The sequence below is a fragment of the Vigna umbellata genome, chromosome 7, assembly GCF_029865625.1.
Source record: "Vigna umbellata cultivar VRB3 chromosome 7, Vumbellata_1.0, whole genome shotgun sequence".
NCBI lineage: Eukaryota > Viridiplantae > Streptophyta > Magnoliopsida > Fabales > Fabaceae > Vigna > Vigna umbellata.
The window spans coordinates 5,411,468-5,434,856 of record NC_142171.1 but is presented as its reverse complement, the minus strand read 5'-3'; the positions used below and the strand labels follow the sequence as shown (position 1 = coordinate 5,434,856).

General features: G+C 36.4%; 2 protein-coding genes across 3 annotated transcripts; one reads left to right on the top strand and one right to left on the bottom strand.

Annotated features, from left to right (window-relative positions):
- Positions 1–12,309: 12,309 nt before the first annotated feature.
- On the bottom strand, positions 12,310–16,746 carry LOC148194984 (uncharacterized). Its single transcript, XM_088095046.1, has 8 exons — positions 16,711–16,746; positions 15,151–15,838; positions 14,918–14,997; positions 14,588–14,674; positions 13,831–13,938; positions 12,960–13,013; positions 12,720–12,758; positions 12,310–12,593 (listed from the first exon to the last, which is right to left on the bottom strand). The coding sequence occupies exons 1-8, from the start codon at positions 16,744–16,746 to the stop codon at positions 12,369–12,371; spliced, it is 1,317 nt and encodes a 438-aa protein (XP_087951172.1). The 3' UTR covers positions 12,310–12,368.
- On the top strand, positions 16,370–22,270 carry LOC148194983 (G-type lectin S-receptor-like serine/threonine-protein kinase At4g27290). Of its 2 annotated transcripts, XM_088094973.1 has the most exons (8): positions 16,370–18,210; positions 18,327–18,461; positions 19,235–19,392; positions 19,484–19,694; positions 19,840–20,077; positions 20,223–20,373; positions 20,458–20,496; positions 20,578–22,270. In XM_088094973.1, the coding sequence occupies exons 1-8, from the start codon at positions 16,908–16,910 to the stop codon at positions 20,758–20,760; spliced, it is 2,418 nt and encodes an 805-aa protein (XP_087951099.1). In that variant the 5' UTR covers positions 16,370–16,907; the 3' UTR covers positions 20,761–22,270. The 2 variants fall into 2 exon arrangements, with proteins under 2 accessions (XP_087951099.1, XP_087951098.1); XM_088094972.1 differs by having other exon boundaries at positions 16,373–18,210; positions 20,458–22,270.
- Positions 22,271–23,389: the final 1,119 nt, after the last annotated feature.

Here is a 23,389-nt window from a genome sequence, read left to right as displayed (position 1 = left end):
ATACCTGTCTCCACCACTGTATCATGCACTTTTGAGATTAATGAGAATTAAGTTTTCTGAATCAAAAACTATTCTCTCTTGAAAGTCATAGACTAGAGAGTCCAAAGACTCCCTCTAGCCACCTTCCAAGCACCTCTCTCACTTTCATTTTCCATTCCATCGTGCTTCTCTCTCATCACACACCATCACCGTTACTCCCATCGGCTTCAGCATAGTGGCGTCAACATCTCTTCGCCACGCGTCCTCCTTTGTCTCGCACACAACATCACCACCTCTTCATTTCACTGCCACGAGGAACATTTCATTTCTCACTGATTCTCTCTCGCGAGAGCATTTCTCCATCTCGCAAGCCACGTCTTCAGATTTTCATCTTCTCTGTAAGTTTCATCCTCTCATATTTTCTCACTTCTTTTTCATCACAGAATCACATCTTCGTTCTTCTTTTTCAATCTCCAACCACACATTAGGGTTTCTTCCTTCTCAAACCATTTCTCTCCATTTAGCCGATTGAAACCCTTTTTACCATTTGTTCTTTGATTTCTACCGATTAAACCTCCATTTGCACCGTTTAAACGCTTTTGAACCGATCAATCTTGCGTTTGAACCGTTTAATCGGTCCAATTTGAGTTTTCCCTCTTTTCTAGGGTTTGTTCAAGATTTTAGGGTTTTCTGTAATCGATTTCGATTCTCTCGGTTTCCTTCGAGTAAGCTCTCAATCTAGAGCTTCGTCTACTTTCCGCTGCGTTCATCTCTGGAGGAAGCTTCGAAGGAGCTCGCGACACGCTCATTCGTCATCTCCTCGGGTGCTCGTCCATCACCTTTTAATTTTCCAAATTCCCCCAAATAATTAAAACGTTCTTCACTCAATTAAAAAATACATTTTTGTACACAAAACGTTGCGTTTTGATTAAAGTTAATTTTTTTAAATGAATAAATAAAAAAAAGCCAACTTAGATAACCAATATGTGCCACATCAACAACACTCAGTCAAGTCACTAAGCCACGAAGCAATTTTTTTGACGCCGTCTACCTAATTTAACGGCAAGGTTTAATTTGATTCAAATTTTAACAATTAAGGACCTAACCAAGAGACTTTAAAATATGAGGACCTGTTTGAGACGATCCTACAAAAATAGGGATATCGAAAATGATTAAACCTTAATATTAACTACTAATTTTATAGGAATAAAGATTAAGTAATTTAATTATTTCATTAATATTAAGTATTTGATTTTTTTTTAAAAGACAAAAGCTATTGGATTATCTAAAACATAAAACATTTAATCTAACATATTTAATAAAAAACACTTTAAACCATAAATTTGGGCCATGTAACTTCCTCTGTCCCTATCTCTACCTGTATAGGAATAGGTTGTATACGGCCAACATTTTAAAAAAGTGAAACCAAACAAAACACTTCATAAAATGGAAAAATTAATTAAATCAATTAGTAAAATTACTCACTTTTTTTTAAATAATAACCTTTTAGAGAATGTATAATTTCCCTCGACCATTTTTTTAATGATAAATCATTCATGTAGCCATAATTTGAAATCAACCATCATCGTACTAAAATGAGTAAATATATATAAAAGGGGATTTCATTAATATTAAGCAAATCTTGAAAGCTTCAAATTTAAACATAGACATAATAAATGGTTGGTTTAAACCTTCATTTGGTCTTCATATTTGTGTGTCAATCTCAAGTGGGTCATCATGTTTTTTCGGTCTTAATCGGGTCCTTAAACATGTTAAAATGAGTCAATTAAGCCCTCTCCGTTAATTTTTCAGTAACGCCGTTTGCCTTTGATTACGTGGTGCATAGATAATGAACTCAGTTTAAAATATTTAAATACGTGGATAATAGTTATTTGAAAAAAATGAAAAAAAATAAATATATGTGGCAGGGAATGAGGGATTTTGTTGTTGATTGGCTTTTTTTTTTAAGTTAAACAGAAAAACTGAAATGGGAATTAGGGATTTCATGAGTTAGAGATTTTGCTGCAGTGAGTGAGTGTGAGAATTAGGACTTTGTAAAATATTTGCAAAGACGAAGAGAATCACGTTGTGGTGGAGGAACGGAATTGAAAGTGGATGCCAGTTAAGGTTAGTATCCTATGTTTTCCGCTTTTGGCCTTTACGAATATGTAGTTATGTTGCTTTGTTTATGGTTTGTTGTGGTCCCGAATTTGTTTCGCTGTGGTCCCGATAGTGGTATGTTTGTGCGTTTAGGTTATAGTTGATTTGGTACTGTTATTCTGTGATGGGTCCCGAGATTGGTATGTCACTGTTTGTTGAAATGCATAGAGTGTTGTGGTCCCAAAAGTGTCTTTATGAATTGTTTAGAAGTTGTGGCGACCTTTTCTGTCTGATTGTTTTCTTTGTAGGGATGTTAGTTTGTTCCCCTATGTCGTTGATGTCTGACTATTTGCTGAGTTAGTAAATAGTGAGAAATAATAATATTTCCCCCCCAATGTACATGTGTTAAAAGCTTGTGGTTGAATTATAATATTGCATGGCTGAACATATTAAAGTTGTGGTCCATCATTGTGGCCATTTTGTTAGTGATGAGAATGGAAATTTTAAATTTGATGGCGAGATAACAGAATGGTCTTGTGATCCAGACCTATGGTGCTATTTTGGAATATTAGCTTCAGTGAAAGACTTAGGTTATATAGACATAAAAGAACTTTGGTACAGTTTAGGAGGTCAGTCAGTGGTGCCAAATAGGTTAGAATTATTGACTGATGATAGGGGTGCTATGCATATGCTAAATATAGCAAGGTTAAATGATGAAGTTCATTTGTACGTGGTTCATAATACCATGGAACCAGAGATAATAGAAATGATTGATTGGATTGATGGTGATGTTAATGATGAAGTTGATGTTGCAAGAGAGGTGAAGGGTGAGCCTGATGAAGTTGTGTTGCAAGAGAAGTGGAGGGTGAGCCTGAGGGTGAGGTTCATGGTGATGTTAAGGGTCACTGTGAGGATGAGGTTGAGGGTGAGGGTGAGGCTGATGTTCAGCCTGAAGTTGGAATAGAAATGGAGGAGGGTCACTGTGAGGATGAGGTTGAGGGTGAGGGCCAGGCTGATGTTCAACCTGAAGTTGGAACAAAAATGGAGGAGGGTCACTATGAGGGTGAGGTTGAGGCTCAAGTTGGAACAAAATTGGAGGAGGGTGACTGTGAAGTTGCAAAACAAATTGAACATGTGGAGGATGGTGAAGTACATGATGTAGAGGAGGTTGAGGTACATGATGTAAATGATTTTGAGCTACAAGATGTAAAAGAGGATGAGATTGAGGATGATCATGTGGGTGATGATGAGGGTGAGGATGATGATGAGCATGAAGAGGTTGGAGATGATGGTGAGGATGAGTCTGTGAGTGAACATGGTGAGGATGAAGATGTAGATGAGTCTGTGAGTGAAGAAAGTCTAGTTGATGTCACCATTGAGTGTGACATTAGTAGTTTGAAACGAAATGTGAGGGAAGAACAACCTGACAGTCCAATAGGTGAGTCATCAAGGACAACTGATAATGATTCCATGCATGATGTTCGTGGCTTGTCTAACACTGAGTGGGTGTCAGATGAGTTGGATAGTGGTCCAGACAATGAGGACGATGATGATTCCATTCGGAGAACTTTGTTTCCCACATTTAGCATGCCTAAAAGTTTGACGGATTATAAATGGGAAGTGGGAACCTATTTCACTGAGAAAAGGAATTTACAGAGGCCATTAGGACTTATGCACTGAGTAATGGAAGAAATTTGAAATTCATGAAGAATGACAAAAAAGAGGGTTGCTGTAAAATGTTTGGGGAGCCAGGGTAAATGCAAATGGTATGCTTATTGTGCCTATAGGTCAGCTGCCAAGTCATGGCAACTAAGAAAAGTTATTGATGATCATAGCTGTAGTACAGTTTGTAATGTGAAGTTGATGACTTCTAAGTGGTTGAGTCAAAGGATGGCAAAATCTGTCAGAGAGAACCCTAATATGAAGGTGATGGACTTAGGGACAAAGTAAGTAGGAAATGGAATGTAGGAATCTCTAGAAATATGGCTTTTAGGGCAAGAGCCATGGAAAAAGATAATGTTGAGGGGTCATTCAAGGAATAATATAGAAGAATCTATGATTATGGTCATGAACTTCTGAGAGCAAATCCAGGTTCAACAGTCAAAATAAAGGTTGAAAATAGTAATGAAGACTGTATATTCAATAGCATTTATGTATGCTTGAAAGCATGCAAAGATAGCTTCGTTAGTTGTAGACCCATCATTGGATTAGATGGATGCTTTTTGAATGGAAAGTATGGAGGGGAGTTACTAACAGCAGTTGGAAGAGTTGGAAATGAACAAATTCTTCCCATTGCATATGCTGTTGTTGAGGTAGAAAACAAAGACTCCTGGACTTGGTTCTTGGAGCTTCTCATTGCAGACCTTGGTGGGGAAGCTGTTTGTGGAGCATGTACATTTATTTCAGACCAACAAAAGGTCAGTCACTCATAACAAATGTTAATTACAACCTACATCACAAATAAGTCAGCTGACATGAGTATTTGAAATTGTAGGGACTTTTGCCAGCAATTCAAGATCTTCTACCTGGGGTAGACCAAAGACAATCTAGTATAAATTTAGTTTTGGTCTATGTGTACTTCATGAAGACAAATTTGGTGTAATTTCTATTGAAGAAGTAATATCAGGTTTATTTTCTTATGTTATTGACTGAGTAAGATTGATGAAGTAATATCAGGTTTATTTTCACATGTTATTGACTGAGTAAGATTGATGAAGTAATGATATCAGGTTTCTTTTGTTATGTTAATATCAGGTTTGTTTTGTTATCTTATGCACTAAGTAAGACAAAGTTCATATAAGGTTTTTTTGTTAAATGATAATGAAATCCACTTTTTATTCATGATGTTTAACAAAGTTGCTTTCTGATGTTACCTTTGCACTTCCTTTAACAACAACAACCCATATGAAATTACATTAATCAAATAAGACAGTATTAAGAAGTCAACTTTATATTTAAAACAGGCAGACAACAACATTCCATTCCAAACATCCTTCCAAAGATCAAATTACATTCATATAAACCTACTTTCATCTACTTTCATCAACCAAGTTTCATCAACATTGATATCACAATTACATTACAAACACATGTAACAAACACCATGCCCATTAAAACCTTCATCCTTTTCTCCAAAATAACTACACTTTTCTCCAAACACCCAATTCTCAGCTTTTCACCATCTTTTTCTTCCATCTTCATCACACTTTGTTCCATCTTTTCATCAAACTTCTACCCACTTCTTCATTCCTTGCACTACTGTCTTCTAAATTCACCACATTTTGAGAATCAATTACTTCTTCAGTGCACCACTCAAAAAAGTTGCATCCAACGAAATCTTCACTCTCAACCTGTGGAATAACAAAACACACTCCCTCGTCCCCGAAATCAAAACTCTCACCCTTTGGAAAATCAAAACCATACAATAACTCACAAAACTGCTTCCATTAAACTCACCTTGAAGTTAGGGCAACCCCAAAATCTTTTGCCCTTGTTTTTAGGGGTTCTGGCAACGCAGAAGACTGCAGGCCGCCCACAAAAGCCATTGGGTTTTACACCCAACCTGCTCCCATTACTAGAGCTATTTTGAAAACCCCAACCCATGCATTTGCAAGACGAAGAACAACCAGACATTTCATCACTTCAACACTGCTTCCACAACTCTTCCTAACGAAAACGGAGATGTTAAACACTTTCGAAATCAGGGTTCTCTCTAAATATTAACTTTTACGGCTAACACATCACACATGGCAATTTATTAACACAACATAACACCAATGAAATTTAATAGACAATGCCTCGTCAACTAAAACAGATTACACCTCAGCAAAGGCAAACGACGTTACTGAAAAATTAACGGAGAGAGCTTAATTGACTCATTTTAACAAGTTTAAGGACCCGATTGAGACCGAAAAAACATGATGACCCACTGGAGATTGGCACACAAATATGAGGACCAAAGGAGGGTTTAAACCTAAATTGTTTCATTCTAATATATTTAACTACTATTAACAACTAATATTCAAAATAAAAAATCTTAACAAATTGCCTCCATAGCAAGTCTCTTCACCATATTTCCACAATTTGTAGGTTCGTAAGTTCTTTCTGAAACATCTAGACATGCCTATAAAATTGCAGAACGAATATCAAGTTAAAGCATCATCATTTTTTGCACACCATAACAAAAAAGAAACAAATTAAAATGAATAAAAAACTTACCTCTTTTACAATGGGCAAAGCATCACTTATGCTTTCGCAAGTACCTTGTTTAAATGTTCCACATTCACCTTGTGGATTGCCAAAACTTGAAAACTTTATATTTAAAATGGGATGTCCATGATAGGATAATTCCAAACTCTTGTTCTCATGAGTGTTTCCACAAGCCGACCCAACAACAACGGTTTGAAAATTCACAATTGATGGATTGCCACCAATTTCTGCAAACAAAACCAATGTGTTCACATAGTCTTGAATAAAAGATCGATGAACATGATACCTAGATTAATCCAAACAATGATTGTTAGATACATTATTGTTAGGTTTATAGAAAAAAAGATTTATAAAATTTGATTCCAACCAAATAAATGAATAAAAATTCATAATCTTTGGCACTACAAGATTTCTTGTATAAAAATCAGTTGCATAGTGCTCCATCTGATGACTATCGCTAGAGAAACGTTGTTGATCTAATATTTTTTCGATATATGGCCTTCTCTATGCAGGAGTGTTTGTCTTAATCATTGTTTTTTGTCCCTTACGACTTCAATGGGTCCTTTTTACAACGATGACGCCATTGAACAATAACTTCAAAAAAAAAAATCAAAACAACAAATGTCATAACAAAAATGACATTTTCTTAATGACAACCACTTAATGCTTGACCATGGATGATATTTTCTCAAAATGAGAGTTATTGGATCCTATGAAATCCATGAATCCATCGAGCCTTGTAGTTAACTTATCAAATTGTGACTCGATTAAGTCAATCATAGGTGCCTTGTGCTTTGAACCACGTGAAGATGATGTGCCCCTAGATGGGACGGAAGGCACAAACCGAGTAGCCTCTAGACTATACTTGTTCATAAGCGGAGGGGATGGTGGAGTTGGGCCATTGTACCCTTGAAACACAAGTTCTTCGAGCATGTATTTCATTTGCTCGTTGAGATCAACCTGTAAACAAACTTCTTGCCAAAGACGACGTGCTTGACAAGCTGTCTGCACTTCAATCCCAATAGCCTAATTAACGGCCTAAAGCTTGACCATTAGATCGTAATGTCTAATGGTAGTAACCCTCCACCTAGCCGCAATAGGATTTTCTTGAAATGCAAGATAGAACCAAGTCATAAATAACCAATTGCTTAACATTTGAATAATAAATCAAATTCTATTGGGTCATCACAAACTTCATCCTTCGCTTCAAATTTTCTAGATGTTGCATTCCATGCAAATCCACTAAGTGAGCACAACAAGTCATGAACCTCGCGCCACTTATCCTTCAATACTTTCTACCTATTTTTGACGTTATTTTTTGTAACTGCAATATACCTAAATTGATGAAGATTGTCGACCATATTATTATATGCATGGGTTGTCTAGCTGCAATATACCCGATCTGCAATACACATACCTCTTGAAGACTTTTGAAGCAAGGAATATAACATAATACCAAGGATCTACCACACCAGAAGCACCACAAATTCAGAGAACTACAATGAAAGTCATACATAACCTCCCATCCGCGAAATATCCTCCAACAAGGGACTAACGAAGCCAACAAACAACCACGAGGTGATACCAACCAACCACCAAATCTTTGGCTAGAACCACCACACCAAACTGTCAAATTACCACCCATAACCAAATACAGAACCAATTAACTTCCACCAACCACAAACACAACTTTAAGACCTACATAAATTACAACATATCATACAAGAAATAATCACAAATAAACTTCACCAAAACAAACTAAGACCTAACCTCCACCTCATTGACAAACACTAACTCTAACCTCAAATCCTCCTCCTCCTCCAGATTCAAAACAAATCCTCCTCCTCCACCAGGTTCAGAACGTCCACTACCCTTGAGAAACACATCCATTAGAGCTATAGATTCACCACTAATGTTTGCTTCACACGTTCACCACCAAAACAACCACGTTCACCTCTACCTTCCTTTTGTAACATCTACAATACACAAAAATTGGTTAAACCTACCATTACAAGGTTCATCGCTGCTACATGTAACCTTTTGAAGGTCTTGGAACTGAATACAAGGAGCTTGGAACCAAATACAAGAAGTTGGAATCGAATACAAGGAGTTGGAATTGATTACTCCTCTGCTGGAATCGATTACGATGTGCATCCTTGTGGCCTGAAATCGGATACATGCTCTCTAGAATCAATTCCAGGTGCAAGTGGAATCGATTACCTTGCACTGGAATCGATTCCAACTTCTTCTTCAACCTCCACAATCCTGCAACCTCCATGTTCAAAGTTTTCATCTTCAACCTCTTCACCTTAAACATCAAAACTAAAACCCCAAGCTGCACAAGTTAAAATTTCATGTGTATGGAATGGATGTTATTAACCTTGTTTCGTCTTCAACTAGAAATTGTCTAACTTATATCAAAGAATAATCACACAACAACAACAACACCGAATCATGAACACTCATATCAAAGAAGTCACAACAAGAGTCTCTAGGTTGTACTTCAAAACTCTGGTGAATATTCCAAAGTTTCTCTTTCAACACTCTCGATAGGCAATTCATACTCCAACACCACTCTTTTCACAACCTTATATATGAAGCATGACACTTATTATAAACCAGTAAATGCTACCAACCATACCTACCAAAAAGTGAAAAGTTTTCAAATTAGGCACTATGCAAATCATAAATCTTGTCCTCTTCTATGTAACCGGAGGAATAATTGTGAGTAAGGAATCCTTATGCGTGCTAAAGAAAATCAACACACAATTCAGATAGCTCAACAACTCGTGATAGGGCAACAAAGACATTTCAAATATTATTATTATAGATTTCCTAATCGATTTATCCTTAGTTGGAATCGGTTACAAGGCTTTCATATGAAGGTTGGAATTGATTCTATCTTATTGTAATTATTTATTTCCACTTTTATGTAAGGTAAAAATGATAATTGTACAAGGATTAATTTAACATTTTTTTTAGGTTAAAACCCCTTTGTAGGTCCCTATTAATGTGGGGTTTTACTAGTTACAACCTCGTCTTTTAAGTTTTACCAATTTGGTAATTTATATTGAAAAATTAACTCAATTGGGCCCCTACTGTTAAATCAACTTAACGAGATTAAGTTTTTTATGACTGTGAGGGTGACGTGGACATTTTTTTTGAGACGTGGAGACGTGGCTTGTAGCATTCATGTTCATCTTCCATTAGCATCGTCGCTGCTCACAACCGAGATCGCCACAACGCTATTGCTCCCCTGTCGCATCGTCACCGGGATTCTTCTCTGTCGTCATTGCACAACCTGCAATCAGGAAACAACGAACCCCCGTGGCAACCATTGACGCCATCGTAAGCACCTCTGCAAGATCGCGCCTCCTTGTAGTTCAGATCCAGCAGGACCCATTGTGATGGAAGGAAAAGAAACTTGGAATTTTTTTTTGATTGGTTACGTTATTGGCACCGTTCCAAAAATAATACCCTCGAAAATAGCACCATTGAAACCACCTATTCCAAAGATTACACCAGCATCAAGTCCGAAACCCTCAACCCCCCAAAATCCCTCCACCAAAACCACCAAAAATAGCCCCTATTTCGCTACCACCACTGCCATTATTGCCTACCCCAAAAGTATCCCCAACACCTGCGGAAGCACCAACAACACCAGCATTAGCCAAAAAGGCATCATCACCTGCACACAAAAAGAAAGCGCCAAAACCATCACCTGCACTAACGCCTTCGATTAAAACACCAACCCCAACAGCAGCACCCCAAGATGACATCCCAGAACCTCCTCCTCCTCACAATCTTGATAACCTTTTTTAATTTCAATTTTGTTTTCTGTTTCCCAGAACCTCCTCCTCCTCATATTTTGTTTTTACAATCCGTGGGAGTTTCTTGAGTTTCTTGACTAAGAGGATTGAAGAGAGCCAAAACAGTTTCAACTGTTCTCAAATCATTCTCCTGTCCAGACAACTCTTCCCGGCACACAATTTCCCCAAAGGCTTAAAGGATACACAATCCTGGAAAATGGCCCCACACTGTACATCTTCACCCAACTCTCCTCCAGAAATATCGCATGTATTATTATGATAATGACCATGAATGACCAAAGTAAGCAAATCCCTTCCGATGTCAAATGAAACCACAAATTCAGAATCGATGTTAAAAGCAGACGTCATGGTGGCAAGCCACAATATAGTTCCAGTGATGGCCACGGAGACAATACACAAAAAAGGTTGCAACTTGGCGGCGTCAATTTCCCTCCAAGAGCTGGAGGCTAACGAATAGACCTCGACCCGATCAACCCTAACGTTTTCGAGAATGACCACCTGGTCGTCCGGGGGAAGACGCAATGGAGATTCAGACGATCTTGTAATCGTCAACGAGGGGGCTGAACTCGAATCCGACGTAGTTGAAGGCCAAAATGTTTGTGATGGGACCTTGTCTGATTTGACGGGTGGCCGGGTTGAGGATGGATAGGGCGGTGTTGTGGCAGAGGTAGAGGAGGCCGTTGTAGGAGGCGAGGATCTTGGCGGTGGAGGAAACGATGTGGGAGAGATGGGATTTGTGGATGAGGTCGTGGTGGAGTCAGATGATGCATGTGGAGAAAGGTTTAAAATGTTTCTTTTATAAAATACCACGTAAATGATTATTTAATAAAAAGCCATGTATAAAGTATCCCCACGTCTCAAAAATTTATCCACGTCAATCTCACATGTGATAAAAAACTTAATCTCGTGAAATCAATTTGACAAAACTTATAAAATTATAAGACGAGGATTTAAGTGAAAAACTCGCATGAATTTTAGAAGGAGTTTAACTTTTTTTTAAATCGCTTCAAATCAACAAATTGCGTTGAAACTCTACGAATCCCTCAACTTGTCGCTTTGCCTTGCTTCAAAAAAACATCGTTTATCTCACAATTCTATACGGTCGAGTCATTACACTGACATCATGTCTTTACTCTTGATTGTTTCGTAACAATTTCGATATATTTTAAATTAACTTTTCATGCTCAATAATTAAAATGAAAATATCTCAATGTTTTTAGAAAAGAAAAATATAAAATTATGAAGTAGGATTACATTACTTTACGAGTTACATTACTTTAGGAGTAATTCAATGTACTCACTTTTCATTTTTACAGTATTTAATTATTTTAATAATTTGGTTTAAGAAAAAAATATAAAAACCAGAAACCCTTTTTAAAGAATATTTTTTTTTAATTATTCATTTTGTATAAGTGCTCCTTTGATCTTGATATATGCAATATTTTTTTTTTTTTAATGCTTTTTTTTTTTTTTTTTTTTTTTTTGACTTGTGAGTTCCTTCAATGCTTCTTTTGTCCACTCTCTGAAGTAAGCAATAGATAGATTTAAATCTCTCTGCTACTGACTATAGAGTACACAGAAAGGTTGAACTTTTCCAAAACAATGACCGTACTTACTGCAACGGTTTCTGTTCATTGGTCCTTCACACAATTAATGCAATGAAATTTTCTTCATCAATTTTTAATTGTAAAATCAATTTTAAAAGCTTAAAAATGTTCTTACCACTAGTGGAAAAATGACATTTTATAACGTACAAAAATGATCTTTTATAACGTAGTTACTGGGGACATAGTTCTGGGCGATATAGTAAGTCTGCGCATTTTATAACGTAGCAGAAATTTACGTTATAATATGTTGAACATATTATAACGTAGTTTCTAAAATCCGTCATAATATGCGTAGTTTATTATGACAAATTTTCGTTTGTCCGTTATAATAAGTGGAAGGTAACATGACGTAAAAATTTTTGTACGTTATAATATGTGATTTATTATTACGTATATATTTTTGTACGTTATAATATGTGATCAACGTATCATGACGTACATGGTTTAGTACGTTATAATATATGTTTTTTTTAAAAAAAAAAATTAATTATTACATTTAAAAATTATAATAATATACTTGTATTATCATCTTATTCCATCAATTTATAGTTAATATAGCTTCAAATAAAAATATTTAATGAAACTAACAAAATAAAATTCATTTCAAACATTAAATAGTGTAATATTTAATACATCATTTATATTATACATATTTAAATGATTCATATACACTTGTGTTAAATGATTCAGTAGTAGTTGATTCACATCGTCTACCCATGAACAAATCTCTACTCATTGACAACAATTTGCATCCCAAACAAATGCCCAGAAATGGAACACTATGTTCTCGGGCATACTTAGTCGCAAGAATTTTCCCTTGCATTCCTCCATCACCAAAACCTCTTGGAACTAGAACACCATCAACGCCCTGCAAAATAAGTCCAATTACAGAAAACCAATAAATAATATATCACTATATGAGATTTTAACATATATATCAATATTAAAGATCTGAAAATGGAATAAATATGTTTAGTCTAAATAGTAGGAATACCTTTAAAAGATTCCATGCAACTTTATATGCCTCAGGATCCTGCAGCAATATATTTTAATCAATCGTCAGAGGGTTGCAATATATTTTATATCCAAACACTTTAGGATAAATTCAAAGCAAAAGGTTTAGGATATTGCATGAACTTAAACCACTTAAAATGCAAAAGTATGAAATTCAATTTTAAAAGAAAAAAGAAAAAAAGAAAACCATCAAAACCATGAAATTAACAAATTAAACTACATAAATACGGTTCCAGCTGCAGTGCTTCAATAAAAGGCATGGACTCAATATCCCCTGCATGAAAGAAAAGTCATTGTAAATTAGTTGCTTTAAAATATAGCCGATCCCACCACCAAGTGAGAAGAAACTTGGTGGTTGCCTTAGAATATAGTATTAAAAATATGGATATGAATATTATTTTCTCCCACTGTTTGCTAAGTATAATTCATTTTAATTTTTAGTTTTCAATTTCCATCTAACCCATAATCTTTAGAATTAAATATGGGAAAAAATTGAATGGATATAGAAATATAATATTGAAAAAGTTATATCTTAATTTAGAATAATTGAATGGATATCGAAATATAATATTAAATCTAGCAGCCAAAATAATTTAAAAAAAGCTTTTCCTATAACATAAAATGAAAGGCCAAAAACTTTGTCCCATAGTTAATAGATAATTTTATAAATCACACACTGATAGATCCTGATCAACTACCATCACACATTCAGAACAGGGTTAGTAACAAAGTCATCAAACAGAAAAGCCACCATTAAAAGGCATGAAAGACGAAACCTGTTTTGTAGAGTTAAACCTACAAGTTACTAAAGGAAAAATGCAAATGTAAACTAAGTTACTTGGCTGACATTAAATGAAAACTTTAATTCAAGTAGAATGAGTTAGTAGTATACGGGAAAGAAATGTTATGAATGAAAGAAGTGAGGAAAGATACTATTAGAGACCAAAGAGAATCCATTGATACAATAGATTACATTTCAAACCATAAAATAATATGCACACAGATGACTCAGGATTTTCAGAAAAAGCTTTCAGCTAAGTTAATAACTAAATGTTCCAACAATCTATCAGTACAATAAGGTTGATAGATACCTGAGTCAGGTGTGCCCATGCTTCAAGAAAATTTCTATCAATTTGAAGTGATTTTAGATGTGCATCCTCAGCTTTCTTATATTCACCAATTGAAGATAATGCTAAACCCTGTAAAAGAAAGTGTTTACTCAGAAAAATAATAAAGCGATTCAAGTGAGATCTTACTTAAGTGTTATGTGTGCAAGAAAATCATTTATAATAAAAAGTGATTCAAGTGAGATCTTACTTAAGTAACTGAAAATTTCAATCACCTTCTTTTCAACTATATATATAATAAGATCACTAGTCAAACAGTTCCTTAACATGGCTCTACATAAGTCTTGACAACTGCACTAGTTTTGCTTAAACAATACATATTTGACCCAAGTGTTAATGCCTAAACCAAATCAAGTTTCTACTCCTTATAAGTCAAATCAAACATAAGTAAAAACCAGATTTCAAGATCATTTCATTTTCTGTACCAGAAGAGATCCATTTCATTAAGGGTGGGTGTCAATGGGACATACCTAACATGAAGCATTGATTAACTAAAATACCCAGGTTAAAAAATAAATAAATAAATTCCAATCAGCAATGCGAATTGGGTAAACTTCAAAAAAATTTACAAATACTAAGATCGAGTAAGCCACCCCACCTCAACAAACTCCCCCAAGGCTGCCCGAGCTTGACCTCTCCTCTTTCATAATCTCCTCTTCTCTCCTTCTCAATAACAAACTATAAACATCCAAAACAAAACAATTAGAAACATCTGGCTCACCTGATACATTTTTCTAGTAGTGATGTTATTGTCGCCAGTTAATTTAATGTCCAAAAATCGTTCGTAGTTCCCAAGATCAAGTTCAAGCTTCCACAAACAAAAAAAATAATGAAAATGGCAATCTAAAACTTCAGAGGAAAACAAACTGCAGATATCCTCTTTTACTACGACTCAAAAAGTTTTAGCTTGCACTTATGAAGTAAAATGAGAAAATGAAAAGAGCAGGGGAAAGTATAACATAACATACAACCTCAACCTTCCATTGAATTTAGAAGGAAATAAAAAATCTAATGACTGTCATCTTGTTGTAGAAAATTTTCATTTGCTTACCTCTCCGCTATCATCTAAGACGAAAACCTCCGCATGCTCGAAAGGAGACATTGTCCCCGCATCAGTGTTCAAGTAGGGGTCTGCAAATGATGGAAAAATTAAAACAAAGATAAAAACAGTGAAAATAGCATTCATTACTTTACATAATATGATAATAAAAGCAAACATGTTTTATTAAAATTTCTATAAATATGAAAACTAAATTAACAGGGTAAAGAGGGGAAAAGTGTTACAGAGAAGAATGTGAACTATAACTACGGTTGGAAGAGCAGCTCTGAGAAGATGACTGTAGGTGCGACGCGAATCCTCGAAGCTTCTTCCAAAGAGAAGACGTAGCGAAAATATGACAAAAACTCGAAGAAGAACATGAAACAAAGGATTAAACTTGATAGAAACCCTAGAAGAAGAAGGAAACCTATTTTGGACCGATTGATCGGTGTAAATCAAAGTTGAATCGATGGAAAATGTTTCTAATGGTGAAAACAAGGTTTTAATCGGTGGAATCGAAGGGAAATGGTGAAAAGGAGAAGAAACCCCAACAGAGGGTTTAGCTCTATGAATGATTCGGTGAAAAATGAAGGATAGAGGAAATAGAGATGATTCTGTGAGTGAAGAAGCCTTGCCGTGATGATGAACGACGTGCGACGAGGAGATGTCTCTCGAGAAGGAAGACGCCAGGAAACCGAAATGGAGAGAAATGAGAGTGAGGCTCTCTGATGTGAGAAATGAAAGTGCTCTCTCGAATGCGCGAGAGGAAATGAAATGAGACCTCCAAGCGTGACAGCGAGCGAAGGAATACGCTCCACAACGTGGCTGAAGTTCTGAAAATGATGTGGCTGATGACGGAGATGCCGAGAAATGCAAGTGAGAGGGATGAGACGAATAGCGGAAGAAAAGAATGAGAGTGAACTTGAACGAAATCTAGCGAGAGGGAAATGTGAAAAATTAAAGAGGAAGAGATATTATAATTGATTTCTAAAACTCCGTTATAATACATCAATAATAGGTTTTGAATTTATTTACAAGTTTACCACCGCATTTTATATTATAACTGATTTTTAAAACTACGTTATAATATGTTTGACACTTATTTACAAGTTTGTCACCGCGTTTCATATTATAACTGATTTACAAAACTACGTTATAATATGTCCTATTTTTATTACCATCTTGCCACCGGTCAACCTAGTATGACGGATAATTTTTATACGTTATAATAGCTTCGTTATAGAAAGGTATTTTTCCACTAGTGTACAAATAGTTATTTTATTTTATTTTTCTTTTCATGTATTAAAAAAATATAAATACAATTGACTGATACTGACTTGTATACAGAAAACAAATAAGTGAGACAGAGGCCCCAACAAAGCATTTTAACAGATACAGATAGAAATATTTCTTATAAGTTTTGGGCCACAGAAGAAAAGTCTTCTCTTTGAGATAGGGACTTTGGCTATGGAGTCTTAAGTTTGTAGACTTTTCCTTAAAGCAGTGTTTCAACGGAAGCTGCCCTTTGCAAATTGTTCATTCAGAATTTCTTACTCTTCTGTTCTCCAATAATGTGTCTGTTAGTGTTCAACGTTGTTTCAAAGAAATTGCACCGGCTTCTTCAAGTCTACTGCTTCCTACTTCTATAATTTTTCCCAACCACCCTTAACAAACCACCACTTCGTGATTTCACTATGAAAGTAACATAATGTAAACTTTTTCCACAACCAACCTCTAAGGTCGCATTTATTATTACTCAATCAATTCTATTTATTTGTGGAATGAAAATCACATAAAGAAGTAACATTTTCCATCCAGATACCGTGATGCATCATGTTCATTCCTGTGTTCACATTTCACTCAATTCAGTTTTTTCATAGGGTGCCAATAACATCGTTGCAAAAGCCTAAGCAATTTACAATCCAGGTTTTTTATTCCTTTGGTTTATCAATCACTGTATATTTATGTAGCTGAAGAGCATAGTTCTTGAGATGTTATAAACATGAAGAACCTAATGTCTTTAATGAGAATCATTTTTCTGTGTTATCATATGCTTCTCTGTCTTTGTGAAATTTCCTTGGCACTTGACTCCATTTCTCAAGACCTGTCTCTAAGTGATGATGTTGATAACACCACCTTGGTTTCGAAAGATGGAACCTTCGAACTTGGATTCTTCACCCCAGGAAATTCCCAGAAACGTTACCTGGGGGTTTGGTACAGGAAAATCCCTATTCAAACTGTGGTTTGGGTTGCAAACAGGCTCAATCCGATCAATGATTCATCTGGCATCTTGAGGATGAACACCAGCAGTGGGAACCTTGTCCTCACACAGGATGACAAAGTTGTTTGGACTACAACCTCTTTGAAAAAAGCAGAAAGCCCAGTAGCCCTTCTCTTGGATTCTGGCAATCTTGTGATAAGAGATGAGAAAGATGCAAACATTGAGGCCTACTTGTGGCAGAGCTTTGACTACCCTACTGATACCTTCTTACCAGAAATGAAGTTTGGTTGGGACTTGAGAACTGGTCTCAATAGGAAGATAACAGCTTGGAAGAGTCCTGATGATCCATCTCCCAGTGACTTCTCTTTTGGTATGGTGCTCAACAGCTATCCCGAAGCATACATGATGAAGGGTAACGAAAAGTTCTACCGAAGTGGACCATGGAATGGCTTGCATTCAAGTGGTTCACCACATGTTAGGGCCAACCCCATTTATGACTTCAGGTTTGTTTTCAACGAAGCTGAAGTTTACTACACATATAGCCTCAAGAACTCCTCTGTGATCTCGAGGTTGGTGCTGAATGCAACAAGCTATGTTCGCAGACGGTATGTCTGGATTGAATCAAAGCAAATATGGGAGGTCTACACTTCAGTGCCACTGGACTTATGTGACAGTTATTCCCTTTGTGGAGCTAATGCAAATTGTGTTATATCAGATTCACCTGTGTGCCAATGTTTGGAAGGGTTCAAACCTAAGTACCCTCAAGCATGGAACTCAATGGATTGGTCTCATGGATGTGTCCGCAATAAGGAATTAAGCTGTGAGAACAAACACAAGGATGAATTTATCAAACTGCCTGAGATGAAAACGCCTGACACTACACATAGTTGGCTAGATCAGACAATTGGGCTAGAGGAATGCAGAGCTAAGTGCTTGGATAACTGTTCCTGTATGGCTTATGCAAATTCAGATATCAGTGGACAAGGAAGTGGTTGTGCCATGTGGTTTGGTGATCTCCTTGATATGAGACAGTTTTCAGATGGAGGCCAGGAAGTATATGTTCGAGTGGATGCTTCAGAATTAGGTAGGAACTAAACTTTGCCACCTTTTAGTCCTTCAACTAAATTTCTTAGCTAGGCTAGATTTTCATCTGGGAATACTTATACCAACTTCTGTAAATTTGTGATCACATTCAATTAGAACACACCAGTAAGAGCCACAAGAAGGGAAGAGTCTTGGCTGCAGTGACAGTTTCTTTAGCCGTGGCAACAGTTTCTGGTATTCTAGTAATACTTGGCTTGTGTTATAGAAAGAAATCGCGCGCCAATGTGAAAGGTAAAATTCACATTTCTGCTCCTCTTCTCATGAGGGGAAAAACGGTATCTGAATTTCCTAGTAATGTTGTAGTATTGCATTAGATGTATGCACATATTATTTCCCAGCCATGCAGTGATCCACATCAAAAGCCGTAGAAAGTAAACAGTGTACAGGTTCCACTATTACCAATTTGGTTCACCTTCCTTGGTCAATATTTTCTTGCTAAACGAGAAGTTTGAGGAATTCAATTTGAAATAAGAGGTAAAAAAGACATACGAATGTTGAGAAGTCATGGAATGATTTTTTTTTCAGAAATGTTTTATGAGGGAGAGATTACATAACATGACTTAAGTCCAATTCGAGATTGATGTCACTTTTAATGTAAAACATTAAGACAATAAATGTATAAATATTTTTTTATATGATTTTCAATTTTGTCATCATATTTACGCTGACCTTTTTCTAAATTTTGTCTGCCTAATATGTTGTGAATATGTTGTGTTCCTAATACTTATGCCAACTTCTGCAAATTAAGTTAAAATTGAAACACTTTTCTGCGCATGCTTTCCTAATTCCTTGCACCCACTTGGAGTTACTAGCTCTCTCATTTCCTTTTTATTTCTTGGCATTTGGGGGGAGAGTGGGGATTAAGTGGGATTACTCAAACTAGGATGTAGAATTTCTTCATTGTATGAAAAGATGAAATTTCATTTCTTTCAAAAATTGAAAGACACTTTCTGAAATGCTTGTCAGTTATCACAATCTAAAACCACCCACTTATACTTTGTCAGAGAGATCAGACTTCAGTATCAAATCATATCAAAACAGTGCAATGGAAGTGGGTGATATGGACCTACCAGTTTTTGACTTGTCAACTATAGCCAAAGCCACTAACAACTTTACACTCAAGAACAAAATTGGAGAAGGTGGATTTGGATCTGTATACAGGGTAATTTGCTTATAGATTATCATGACCTAAAGAATTGGAAGATAGAATGAAATTTTCTATCTCATGATCATTTGAAAATTAAAATTTTCAGGGAACACTAGCAGATGGACTGGAAATTGCTGTGAAGAGACTTTCACAAAGTTCAGGACAAGGATTGACTGAATTTAAGAACGAAGTAAAATTGATTGCAAAACTCCAACACCGCAATCTTGTAAAGCTTCTTGGATGTTGCCTTGAAGAAGAGGAAAAAATGTTGGTTTATGAGTACATGATAAATGGCAGCCTGAACTCATTTATTTTTGGTATGGATCCAAGGAAGGAATTGTATATTTAAGTAGTTCAGATTAATATCATGATAGATTATCCCCTAAACAATTTTCACACTAGAATATCTTTTAACAGCATATAATCAAATTGATTTTGTTGTCTGATGGAAAAATCTGGCAGATCAGGAAAAGAGTGAGTTACTAGACTGGTCAAAGCGCTTCAACATTATATGTGGAATTACCAAGGGCCTTCTCTACCTTCATCAGGATTCCAGGCTAAGGATTATTCATAGAGATCTCAAAGCAAGTAATGTTTTACTTGATAATGAGTTGAACCCCAAAATTTCAGATTTTGGCATGGCTAGAATATTTGGTGGAGATCAGAAAGAAGGAAACACTGGGAGAATAGTTGGTACTTAGTAAGTGAATAAATGTTCTTCCAGTCAAGCTGAATTCATGACATCTACTTTATCCTAGTTAAGAGATTCACTGCATCAGAATAAATGTTAAGAGTTTCCATTCGAGTAACGAATTAACAGTTTTCATGTAAAACATGTTCTGCAGTGGCTACATGGCACCAGAATATGCAACTGATGGGCTATTTTCAGTGAAATCTGATGTTTTCAGCTTTGGAGTTTTATTGATGGAGATTATATCTGGGAAGAGAAGCAGAGGGTATTACAATCAGAACCACACCCAAAATCTCATAGGCCATGTAAGTAATTAGAGACAAATTGCAAACTCACATGCATCAAACAGGCCTGTATCCTTTATGACAAGTAATTTTAATGTCTTTCAGGCATGGGAACTCTGGAAAAAAGGAAGACCACTAGAACTGGTTGATAAAAGCATAGAAAAGTCCATTTTTCAATCACAGATATTGCGTTGCATTCATGTTAGTCTCTTGTGTGTTCAACAGAATCCAGATGATAGGCCTGGAATGTCTAGTGTGCTCTTGATGTTAGTGAGTGAGGTTGAATTGCCTGAGCCAAAGCAACCAGGATTCTTTGGTAAATATTCAGGTGAAGGAGACTCCTCTACAAGCAAGCAGCAACAAAGTTCAACAAACGAAATAACCATTACCTTATTAGAAGCCCGTTGATAATATTTGCTTGTCACATTCATCATCTAACTTGTATAGATACATAACATTTTGTATCATTAGAAATTAACTCTAGGTCATGGACTATATTCACTCTTTCTCTCCCTTCTTCCTTCTGAGTGAAGTTCTCTTCTAAACATACTAATATTGAATGGGAACACTGAAAGCTTGGTAGCCCTTAATGAGCTGAAAATATGACATCACAAGAAAACAATAAAAAGGTCACAAAAGTAACCAAGAAATCAAATCATGGTTTGTGAGTTGAGTGATACACTTTTGAGTGCTTGAGTGAAACACTTCCCTTGGTAAGGAGTAGTTCTTTGAATTTCTGACTGCATCTTTGCTTGGTTGATTGATCATCCTTAAGGATATCATCTATTGAAGTATATGAGCATCACATTGAGTTTGATTGAATTAAGGCATCTGTACATCTTGACTGACATTTGTATGCTGAGCTGATAAAAGTGATATCTTGTCCTGGAAGAAAAAAAGTTTTGAAAAATGTTGAGTCATTGTAGTCATTATTATGAAAAGCTGAGTTACAATCTGTTTCGCTTGAGGACAAGCAAAGTTCTAATTTTGTGGTTATGATAACGGTTGAAAATACCGTTATTGTGATGTAATTTTGATACTAAATGCACCCTTTTCTGCTTAGAAACTTGCTTGAAATCATGTTTTCCTATTAAGTTGTGTGAATAAGAGAGTTGAGGTTCAATTTAATGATTTTATGACTAATTCTCCTTATTTTGGTTGAAAATGAGATAATATGGAAAACAGGGATTAAGTGAAAAGGAGATGGAGCTTAGAAAGGACTGGAAAAACACTAGAAGGGAGGGATGCTCGAAGCTTGGGCGCCTTCTTTGAAGGCTTGAGCGCAGAAGAGTGTCGTTCACCGCCCGGACGCCCCTTTTTAGGCGCTTGAGTGCTAGAAGCACGAAGCTTGGGCGTCATCTCTGAGGCTTGGGTGTAGAAGAGTACCGCTCATCGCCCGAGCGACCTTTTTGGGCGCTTGAGCGCCAGATGCACGATGCTTGGGCGTCATCTCTGAGGCTTGGGCGCAGAAGAGTGTCGCTCACCGCCCGGGCGCCCCTTTTTGGGCGCTTAAGCGCCGAAAGCATGAAGCTTGGGCGTCATCTAGAAGGCTTAAGCGTGAAGGACCACTGCTCACCGCCCGGGAACCCTAAGTGGGGCGCTTGAGCGTCAAAGACACGGGCTTAGGCTTTGTTTATGTTCTGTCTTTGCTCTATTTAAAGAACGTAGACGTTCTAGGTTTTGTATCTCTGGCTGGAGCAGCACAACAACAAACTCTTCCACTCTCTGAAGGCGGATTTGGATGCGGGAGCGTCCATCCTCTACTTTTAGGGTTTTTCTATCTCATGGTTTTCCATTATTCATCTAGTTTCATCATGTCTATGGTGAACTAAACTCTATTTGTTGTTGGGGGATGATGTAACCTTGTGAACTCTCATGTATTAGAATTGATTCTTAATAACACATGTTTTTTCATTAATTGTTAGAGTAATTCACCTGTGCTTATTACATGCTTTATTTAACTCATTCATAGCATGATGTATGAATTGCATGAGTGCCAGGAGGTTCCTTACAATTCAGGTTCTTGTTGAATTCTTCCAAGAATAATACTTCTCAAGGATGAGGGTATGAGTCTTGGTCGTTTTAAAGCTCTTGATCTTCACATCTAATTGCTAGGAATGCTAGGAATTGCATGAACTAGTGATTAGGGACATGCTTATTTCGCCGAGGGATCGAGTTTAAGTTATTTAGTGAGTGACGTTGACATTAATGCATAAATGATAACGGTTGAAAAATCGTTATTTTTATACTTAATTTTGATATTAAAAACAACCTTTATGACTTAGAAACTAGCTTGGAATCATGTTTTTACTTAAGTTTTGGAAATAAGAGAGTTGGATGAGTTTTATGCTTTGTTTTCCTTGTTTTGGCAGGAATTAAGATGAATTAGATGAAAGAAGTTGAAGTAGTAAGGAGTTGGACTCAGGAAAGGAAGTAAAAGTGCACAAAAAAGAGTCGCAATCACCGCTAAGCGTAACTTTTGCCGCTGTGCGACATTCTGAAGTACCGTAGTCACCGTTGAGGGCCAAAACTTCAGTTGAGCGTCATCTTGAAGAGTCGCACTTACCGCTGAGCGCCAAAAGTGTCGCTGAGCGCCATTTAATTGGGCTTGGGCCTATTTTCGGTAATTTTTAATAAACTATATAAGGGTTTAGTCGACCTAGGGTTGGTATCTTTGGACAGAAAGAGGCAAATCACACTTTCTTCACCCCTTGGAGGCGGGTTTTGGATGCGGAAGCTCCTTTCTTCAAATTCTAGGGTTCTATCTTTCATTCTTTCATTGTTTTTCATCTAGTTTCACCATGTCTATGGTGAACTAAACGTCCATTGTTGTTGGGGAACCGATGTAATCCTTTGAAACTCTCATGTATTGAATTGGTTCTATATTTTATATGCTTTGCTTCATTAATTGTTAGGGTTTTTCCTCTTTACTCTATGCATGCTTTGTTTAACTCATTCAATTGCATGATCATTGATGTTATCTATATGGACACATATAGGTAAATCTAGAATTGGGGAAATTCTCCCGGAAGCAATA